This window comes from Ipomoea triloba, chromosome 10 (assembly GCF_003576645.1).
Source record: "Ipomoea triloba cultivar NCNSP0323 chromosome 10, ASM357664v1".
In the NCBI taxonomy this organism is placed as follows: Eukaryota; Viridiplantae; Streptophyta; class Magnoliopsida; order Solanales; family Convolvulaceae; genus Ipomoea; species Ipomoea triloba.
This window is the reverse complement of record NC_044925.1, coordinates 26,167,115-26,177,633: the sequence shown is the minus strand read 5'-3', so window position 1 is coordinate 26,177,633 and position 10,519 is coordinate 26,167,115. Positions and strand designations below refer to the sequence as shown.

The following is a 10,519-nucleotide window of genomic DNA, read 5'->3' as shown; positions in this document are numbered from 1 at the left end:
TAAAAAAAAAAAAAAAAAAAAAAAAAAAAAAAAAAAAAAAAAAACCTTCTTCTTGGTATATTTGAGAATCAATTTTTTTATTGACTCATTATTTGTTTTAAGTATATACTTATATATGAAATTCATTTTCTCGACTAGGAGAATCTGAATTTCATTCTAAACCGGCTCAAATCAAAAGTGGATCCCATTGAAAATAGTGTCTTAAAATGGTCGCTCACATGCTATTTTCAACAATTTTTGAAATTAATTATTACAAAAACTAGAGGAATCATGCATACTTGTGAGTAGAGCTATCAAAATAGCTTAATTAAGCCTGCCTCGACCTAGAATGAACGGGGATGGCTTTAAAACCCACCTCGCCAAGGTTTTGTTTTACTAGCATAGTGCTAATAAGTACATTGTATATATATGATTCATTATTGAATTATAGATTAATGCATTGCCTATTTGATTATTTAATATGATTTATTACTTTATTAGTTATTATTGTGTTTAATAAAATGTATTAATATTTATTTAAACTATTTAAATTACTTTAATATCTACTTATTACTTTTTTTATTTTAATTTTTAATCAAATTCAAAATTTAGGAACTTGGGCAAGTCCCGTCACGGCTAGCTAGCAGGCTAGCCCTTTCAAGCTCACAAAAAAAAGTCCGCCCTACTGACAAGTGACAACTTTGATAGCTCTACTTGTGATTTGTGAATATAATTTTTCTTCATGCCAAAAGTAAAAAGAAAATAAATACGATTACCTTTTTTTTCTTGTCAAAATGGGTACAAAATAAAGTTATTAAAATTATTTGTTACATATACTTCTCCCTTTATACATATTTAGCGTTTATTTTTTTGTGTGTACAATCAAACATATTCGTAATATATATTCAAATTTAATATTTATTTTTATTTTTATAGTTTACATAGAAGAGAATCGATCTTCAAATCTTTTATTTACCATTTATTATCGCTCTTAAATTAGGCTCTTTTTTTTTTTTTGTGTTTAAATACCCATAAATATATATAGAGTAATTCTTTGATAGAATATATAACTTGTTTGCTAAAAACACTACAAGAAAATACTAAAATATATACAAATTTATCAACACGTTAAATATCTAAGAATTTCATAGACTTATTATAGAAAATAATACCTACAAATTTCATTAATCTACGAATTCTTTCGTAACTAAATTTTATTTTAATAGTAAATTAAATTAATTAATACAAAAATTACATCGTAATATGTAAGAATATTTTTTTTTTTGAAAGCATGTAAGAATTATTCATTATTAATCAAATTCAAAATATAAAATGTGATAGAAGACATGCAAATTTTTAGAATTTGTATCATAAAATGACATTGAAAATGGGTATTTTGTGGTACAAATATATGTGGGGTTCACTTTCGATTTGGGTTGGGTCAAAGTCGATTAAGACTCTTCGTAATGAGACGAAGAAATTGATATATTATACGATCAAAACGGATAAATAGTGAATGAAAAATTAATTCTCAGACTAGACACATTTGAGCTGGAAAATAAATGTGAAAAGGCTTGTAAAAAGACACTTACTTCACATTAATTTAGGAAGTAGATTTGCACCACTCTATATATATATATATATATATATATATATATATATATATATATATATATGTCCTTTTTAAAGGAAATTTGAATTGTATCGTGTAAAAGCTTTTCTCGCACACAAAGAGTACAAATCAAAATCTCAAAATGAGGCATATGTATATCTACACAAACTTTATTTATTTAAATGATAAAACAAATATATATATTTTTTTCAAAATGAAAGTTACAAGGTGAACTGTGCAACAAAATAATTCGAATATTTTTTTAAATGGTACATTAATTATATACAAAGTTACAAATATTCCATTTGCTAATATAATAGTACCAGGCCAACCTATAACCTTCCAATCATTACACCGTCCATGATTCATATTACACTGGCAGCATACATATTTATTTTTAATATACTATATATTTATTTTTTAAAAATTTATTTTAAATGCAATATTTGTTATTTTTTGATAATTCATTTTTAATATATACTAAAATTGAACTTTTAATATATTAAAAATAAATATATATTAATATGTATCTTGTAATATGAAGTATGATTCGATGGAATATAATATGCCATAAGCCTCCACCCAAATAATCCTAGATCAGCGACATGTATCATCAGTCACTTATTTCGTATAGTAGCAATCAAACTATAGCGCCACCTTTGTCCTTATCAACTCCCTTCTTCCCTCGACCCTCGACCCTATCTCCATCATACAACTTGAAGTGATGAAATTATTTAGGATTTGATGTCAGACAAATTTTGCTGTTAGCAACTCTTCCTCCTCGATTGGTTTACTATCTTATCAATGTCAATTCATTTTATTAATCTATTAAAAAGGGTCACCTTATGGAAATTATTTGGAGACGAAATTCATTTACCATCGGACCCACATCCGGGTTGATAATATAATGGAGGAATAAAAAATGGTGACTCATAGCCCAAAGGATGAGAGAATGAGTGTCTCGTGCTCATAAAAAGTTTATTACATTTGGCGAAATTCTCACACTGTGGCTGAAATTCAATCATGTGTTCTTGCCTACAATTTATCACTTAGAATCAACTGAGTTTTCTATGGGCGCTTATTTAAATTTTCATGTTGACAATTCATAGAGAAGTATTATGTAAGAGCATCACCACCAGCACATAATTAAGGGTTTATGTCATATTTATTGCCACCATGGCAGGAGAGAGAAGAGGAGAGAGGGTGGGAAGTGTACTTCTGCAAAACAAGGTTCATAGCACAATGTTTTCTGCCATCCTCATTGCCCCACCATCCTCTACTATGCGCGTTTCGCGCACAACACGCCCTGCACGTGCCTTGACAACTTAAATTTTTTATTTTTTAAAAATTTGATTTGTTTTAATTTTTTATCCTCTCATCCCATTTTCTCTTTCCTAATCACACTTACAAAAACTCCTCAAAAAACGCAAAATAACTCCACTACTAATGTGAGAGAATCCATATCAATGGATATTTGGTGTTTTTTGTGGGGTACAGTGTGATGTGGAGGTGAGAGAAGTAGGAGAGAGGGTGTGTTTTTTTCATGCAAATGAATGATTTATTGTGGGTCCCAATGGTAGAGAAGAAAGAGAGAAAAATTGGGTTTCGTGTGCGTGTGACTGCAGTAATACTACTGACAATTGGGTTTCATGCGCGTGTAGTGTAGATATGCTCTAAGCGCGTAAGTTCTTCAGGGAATTTGTAGCTTGGGCACCTAACAACATGTTTTCGTTTTTTTTTATTTTTTATTTTTTCTTCTATTTTCTCTTTCCTAATTATACTTACAAAAATTCCTCAAAAACTATGAAAAAACTCCATTAATAAAGGCCTTCTCCAATGGTTGAAAATTTGGTGTAGATTTTAATGAGATTTTGTAAGTGTGATTAGGAAAGAGAAAATGAGGTGGAAGAAAAAAAAAAAGAAAAGGAAAAAAAATACAAAACAAAATCTGACAAAAAAATATAAAAAAAAAAAAAAATTACACGCCCAGGCCCGCGCCCGCTTGGGCGCAGATCTGCTCCCCATGCACGTGGGGAGCATATGTTTTCCATTTCAATGGGCCTCCAAAGATGCTGACAAAATTCATTCTTTGCAGGAGAAAGATTTGATTAAATTTGCTTCATCCCAATAGTTAAAAAACTTGGATTGAAATTTTGAGTTCTTAAAACTTGTGCCAAAACCCACTAATGGGGATGGCCTAAGGATGCTCTAAAATTGGTAGTAGAAATTATTGATACTGAGTGGTTTGACTACGACCTCTCAACAAAAGCACCAGATTAAATAATATTATGAGAGTCAAACTAAAGTTAAATAACTCCACTACAAAGTATCGCCGTACTCCAACAGCTCGTGTGGAGTCAACATCGAATTGTATTAATGACTATTTTTACGAATAACTAACTATCTAATCTGCGAATTATGTCATTAAATAATCAACTTATTCTTCCCAAAAAGTTAAATCCCAATGATTAGATTATTAATATGCAATTGAATAATCAACTTATTAAAAAAGTGTAACGCCCCCAAGCAGAGGGAATCCGGCCACCACGGACAAATGTACATAAGTACAAAACCCCACGTAGTAACAAATATAGTAGGAAGTAGCTTCCCATGCAACTTCGAGGAAACCAAAAGAAAACAGAACCATCCATTCCCCTGAAATTGACACCCCCAAATTTACACTTCTTTTATAACCACTCATCAAAATTTAATTAACCCCACCATCCTCTATTTAAACCGCACCTGCATGGGCCGCCATCTTCAATTCAATTCATCCAATCCGCCATACATACATACACACTCGCAATATTACATACAAGAACTCATAGATTAGCAGAAAAAATAGAGAGAATGGCGGGGATGGGGCGCGATGTGGTGTTCGAGGATTTCTTTCCATCAATGGTGGAGAAGCTGGGAGCTGAAGGGTTTTTGCAGGAGCTTTGCAATGGGTTTCAGCTGCTGAGAGATGGGGAGAAAGGGGTGATCACTTTTGAGAGCTTGAAGAAGAATATGGCGCAGTTAGGGTTGGGAGGGATTAGTGATGAGGAGCTGAGGTGCATGATGAAGGAAGGGGACACGGATGGGGATGGGTGCTTGAGTGAGATGGAGTTTTGTGTGCTCATGTTTAGGTTGAGCCCTGATTTGATGAGCAAATGCAGAATGTGGATGGACAACCTCATTAATAATCAAGCTTAAATTAGTTATTAGTCATTACAGTCCATTAATGACGACTGTTATCATTTTGTAGTTTAATTTGTCTCCTATATTTCTGCATGTGGTTTTTTCTTTGTTTTCATCTCATTATTAAGTGTATGTTGTTGTCCTCTATTGTCACCATATATCTTTATTTGTACCAATAAATATTGTTGTTCATGTCCTTCAATACAGATTTTCAAATGCTTATACACTAGTGTCTACAATGAAGTCAATTAAACTCACATATATATACTTACCTTTTTCTGGTCCTTTCATGTACTCTGCAACTCTTAGTAAACCTAACTTCTCAACGTATTTTGGGTTGGTTGACTATCAAGTTGAGTTGTTATTATGCCTATAATAAAGATGTTTTTAATTTGAAATAAAAATTAATATTAAAGTACGTGATAGTGAAACGTACATGAAGATATTCTTTTACTTGGTTTGATACCTTATGTGGGACGAAGAATTCGGGGAGACACATGGGTAATGACAAATGTGATCAAGTTGATGCACGGGTTATAGTTGACACACTTTGTACTTGCAGTTGACAATTTCTCTACTTTTAACTATCATATTATGTGTCAGTAATTATCAAGTTATTATTTGTTTATATGTACACAAATTGTTAATTATAGGTACAAGATGCGTTAAATGAAAATACATAATTTGCAATATGAACCTTGGTCCATGGTATAACAATTTGCCTATTTATAGGGTCTTTTTACATTGTTCATGGGCAAATAATATGAAATATTCTTCTTCTTTCACTACAAGAAATTTCACATTTAGTGACAACAGAAATTGTCACTACAACTACCGATTTTGGTCACTATTGAAATTAGTGACCAATTTTTGAAGTCGTCACCTGTGGTCACTATATCCGTCACCTGTGGTCACTATATCCCCCCTTTTGTGACAATGTTTACTCACACTAAAAGTAATATGAGTGATAGCAATAGTGGTCACAATAAATGTACAATTTGTGACCTAATATGTTATTACAAAAAATTAATTTAGTGACAACTAAAATCATTACAATTAATTATTTTATTGTGAGAACATTTTAGTCACAATAATTGTACTTATTTGTGAGAATTATTCTTGACACAAAAAATTGATTATAGTGACCTAAAAATGGATACAAATAATTACTTTGTTGTGACAACAAACATAATAACAAATGTTGTATTTAATATCATTTCTCCTTAATACTTTTTTTTAAAAAAAAATTGACTTTAATTAAAAAAAATAATAATAATAATAAATACATTGTTTCAATAGAAGACTCCGGCGTAATGAAGCCTCCGGCTTCTATCTGTTTTCCTGCCCATCCGAATTGGATGGGCAGTATAAAGTATACAAGGGGGCGTTGAGCTCCCTCATTAAAAGGGAGCTCAACGCCCACTCCTTAATATACTTTTACGATGTGGGATCATTTGATCCCACATCATTTTTCTTCTTCTTTTTTTTTTTTTTTTTTTTTTTTTTTTTTTTTTTTTTTTTTTTTTTTTTTTTTTTTTTTTTTTTTTTTTTTTTTTTAAATTATTATTATTATTATTATTATTATATTATTATTATTATATTATTATATTAGTAGTAGTAGTAGTGCCTCATGATGATGTAGGAGATGAAATTTTGTAGGTTAAATTTTTGTTACTTAATCAACCAATGCAAACTAAATTATACTTTAGCTAATATTACACACCTTGATGATGATGTAGGAGATGAAATTTTGTAGACTAAATTTTTCTTACTTAATCAACCAAACTAAATTATACTTGAGCTAATTCGATTAATTGGTTTTTAACGAAATTTTTATTATATATAATTTATTTTATATGAAATATTTGATACAATCATATTGTAAAAATTGTGCTACATTAGATGGCTCTTAATGTACAAATAATTGTTTATTGTCGTTAATTAATTAGGGTAGTCATCCAATTTATTTGATTAATTTTGAATCAAATTTAAAGATGAAGGCACCATATTGATAAAAGAACAAGCAATCCCTAGGAATGACATTCTTAGTAACAACTAATTACTCGTCACTATTATCATAAATTAGTGACGACAAAACTTAAAATTAACACAATTATTGTCGCAATTTAGTAATTTTTGTTACGGAATTATAGAGCGTCACAAATATTTGTAGCAATTTCATCACAAAAAATGATAATATTAGTGACAATAGTATTTTTTTTCTCACAATTGTTTCTCATTTATAATGGTACTAACCAATTGTATTTTTATTGACCAAATGAGTTGTCACAAATATTATAAACAAGAGTGACCAATAACTATTTGTCACAAAAAGTATTTAAATTTGTGTCCACATTATATTTTGTCACAACTACATTCGTTCCCGCCATAATTATAATGCCGCCAAAATGCATATACATTTAGTGACAACAAATAGTGACAACGTATGTTACGACACTATTATTCTAGTAATAGTGACAACTTACTCATAACAAATACTTACTTGTCACAATTATCATACTATCAGTGACCAAAAAAAGGTTATCACAATTATCCCACACAATAGTGTCGATTTTTTTTTTTGGTCACAAAAAGTGTATTATTTGTGACTAAATTGCAAAGTGTCACAAAAGATTTGTCACTAAATGTCTTCATTCTTGTAGTGTTTTTTGGGAAATGATATGAAATATTTTATTTTTTGAGTTCTTCAGTTTCTTTGAGAATTTTCTCTTGTCATGTGTTGATATTCCCGTTCACTTATCCTACATCAATACCAAATTAATACCTTATTTTATTTCATGTTAACATGAAATGTGTGCATTTGCAAGCATTTTTTTCCCCACAAAATCACTAGATATACAGTGAAAATCAAAGTTCAAATTTGAAGCCACATAAGTGCCAGTTTTAGGTTGGGCCATCATGCTATATCCTTTTCAAGACTTGGACATTCTTTAGGTTTCTAAACTGAGGCATAAGGGTAAGTTTCCTGTTTGGCCCAATTCCTAGATTAGCGAGGCATATTATTTAATTTTCTGACAACTGGTTACTCGTGGGGTCAACTTAATTAAAGATATCAGATTTTAGCCCTAAGACTACCAAGACAACATCACATCCATGTTTATCAAATCATGGTCTACCTTATGAAATGGCACAAAGTTATTATATTGTGAACCTTAAATATATCTTGTGTGATTTATCTATTATGTATGTTTTGTAAACTATTATACAGGAGTGAGATTTATCTAATAATCATTTTAAAATAGTGACAGTGAATTTTTAACGCCACTCAATAAGAAGGAAAAAAGTATTATAGCCCATAAGGGCAATCCAAGTGGTAAGAGAGTTACAACTGCAGTCCAGAGGTCATTGTTGTTAATCCGAAAAAAAAAAAGAGTAATTTTGACATTTGGAAGCTAGCCGCCATATTATATGCAAGTGGGAGTGGTAATTTGAACGCAGATAACAAAGGTATATGCCATTCTGCAAAATTCCTTGTCTTTTAGGATAAATCAAATTCGATAGGATTACGCAACTCCATTTTCAAATTTCAAGGAAGCTTCATGCATGTCCTTCTTAGGATTTTAATTTAAATTCAATGCCAAAAAAAAAAAAAAAAAAAGGTCAAATTATATATAGTAAAAAGCCATGAGTCAACAACTCGGATTCACATCACAAAACTAGAAAACAAGCGAACAAAAATTTGAATTCACATCACAAATTATAGAGTGTTTGATAAATAGTTGTTAACTGATTGAGTTATTGAGTTTGACTAGTTGATAGTATTAACTGATTGTAAAAAAAATTTTGGTAAATTAATTGATAGTTGATTATATGCAAAATGACATTCTCAAAAACTTTATAAAAAAATTGTTTTGAGCAGGTTTTTAAACTTTTAGCATTTTGGAGCAATAAGTGGTTACAAAAAATTAATTAATCAAATACTTATATTGATTATTTAACCAAGTTAAAAAGCTAATAATGATCAAAAACTAAAATTAGCTGGTAAGTTAACTATGTTACCAAACAAGATCCATATATAATATACGATAAGTCTTTTAAAGTATAATTCTCGTCCCATGTTATTATTTTATCAAATGATTTTTTATTTTTTTTTTATAAAAACTGTAATACATCTATTTCTGTATGAATATAATCACACTTGCCAGTCTGCCACAACTGCTCTTCAAGTGGAAATTTTAAAAAATAAATAAATAATGGACGCATGCTATATTACTTCACATTAAAATTGATGGTTTCTTTTCTTCTACTCACGTGGGCCCAGTTAGCAAATAATTGACATATAAAGATAAGCTATTCTTATGAGATGACCATTGACCGTGACAATATAAGGGTGTATTTGAAAACTTGCAAAATAATTTTTGGAAATAATTTTTGGAGTTTTCAGTATTTGACAAGGAGAAAAATTTTAAGTCTAAAGAAAAATAAAGTTTTGGTCAATGAAAAATACATGTTCTTTTTTTTTTTTGAAAAATGACTCCCTTTTTTTGGGAGAAGTAATTTTCCGTTTGCAGCAGTGATCCAGCAGTGGAGTAGCCAACCATCCGCAAATCCGCAATCACTAGTTACCATCGTCCACCGTCGTCCAAACACCTTCCAGCAAGGCACGACCACCAGCCATTGTTGTTAATAAACCAAAAGTGTAGCCCATCGTCGCCGATTGCTCCTTCTCTATGATCAAAACAGCAAATATGAGTGGTGGTTGTCAATTGGGAGTGGTATGTAGAGGACCGACGGTTTAGGATAGGGAAGCCATCTTCTTCGCCATTGGTGCAGGGGAGAATATGGGGTAGGATTTGAACTTGTGATTTGACTACACTGTTGTGGATGTTAGGCTTATAAGTTTTAATAATAATAATAATTATTATTATTATTATTGTTGTTGTTGTTGTTGTATATTTTAAATATTCAAAATTAAAAATAATTCTGCTCATTTTCTAGAAACATGAATAAAACACATCAAGACAGTTTTTTGGAAAGTAACCAAACATGGGAAAATAAAATGTTTTATGAAAAATGACTCATTTTTAAAAAACATTTTCGTGATTTCCAAACACTGGCTAATAATCACAATTAGCCAAATTTGAAAAGAAATATATAATTCAAGGAATGCTATCATGATTTTTTTTTTTTTTGAAAATATGGTATCATGATTATTATTCACCTTTATTAATTTTTATTTTAAATTTTTAATTTGATCACAATTGATTAATTGACTATTGATTTTGTTCAATATTTGGTCATTTGGTTAAATATTTATTTAATTAATAGGCGTTAAATTTAAGGGTAAGAAAGTAAAATTTAGCTAGCAGAGTCCCTGTCCAGATTTGTATATTTAAGGATGTAAATTAACTAATGCAGCGACGTAACATGTTTTTCACATTCCTACTAAAGTACTAATGATGAACCTAGTTAGTGTATGAGGTTTATAAACTCAATTTCTCAATCTCATTAACAAGTCAATTTTTACATTCTTACCCTTCTTACAAAATTGATATTTAACAAGATGGCCTAATTAGAAACAAAATAAATAGTTAACTGTGAACATAAACCATTCTAATTAGTATTTGTCTAAATATAAATGTTTTATTTTACCAGCAGTATATTAGACATAAATTACTCGTACTTATTATATGTTAGATTTAGTAAAAAAATAATTTTGTTTAAATATAAATGTACAAAATTGTTTACAATATTTTAAAATATTAAAATAAATGTATGCCCTAAAAT

The 10,519-nt window shown here is 29.9% G+C and overlaps 1 protein-coding gene across 1 annotated transcript; it reads left to right on the top strand.

The window, feature by feature from the left end:
* The first annotated feature begins 4,124 nt into the window (after positions 1-4,124).
* LOC116033606 (calcium-binding protein KRP1-like) lies at positions 4,125-4,973 on the top strand. Its single transcript, XM_031276360.1, has one exon. The coding sequence runs from the start codon at positions 4,442-4,444 to the stop codon at positions 4,784-4,786; it is 345 nt and encodes a 114-aa protein (XP_031132220.1). The 5' UTR covers positions 4,125-4,441; the 3' UTR covers positions 4,787-4,973.
* Positions 4,974-10,519: the final 5,546 nt, after the last annotated feature.

Coding starts and splice junctions, on each gene's coding strand:
- LOC116033606 (XM_031276360.1), top strand. CDS start 4,442: ATGGCGGGGATGGGGCGCGATGTGGTGTTCGAGGATTTCTTTCCATCA.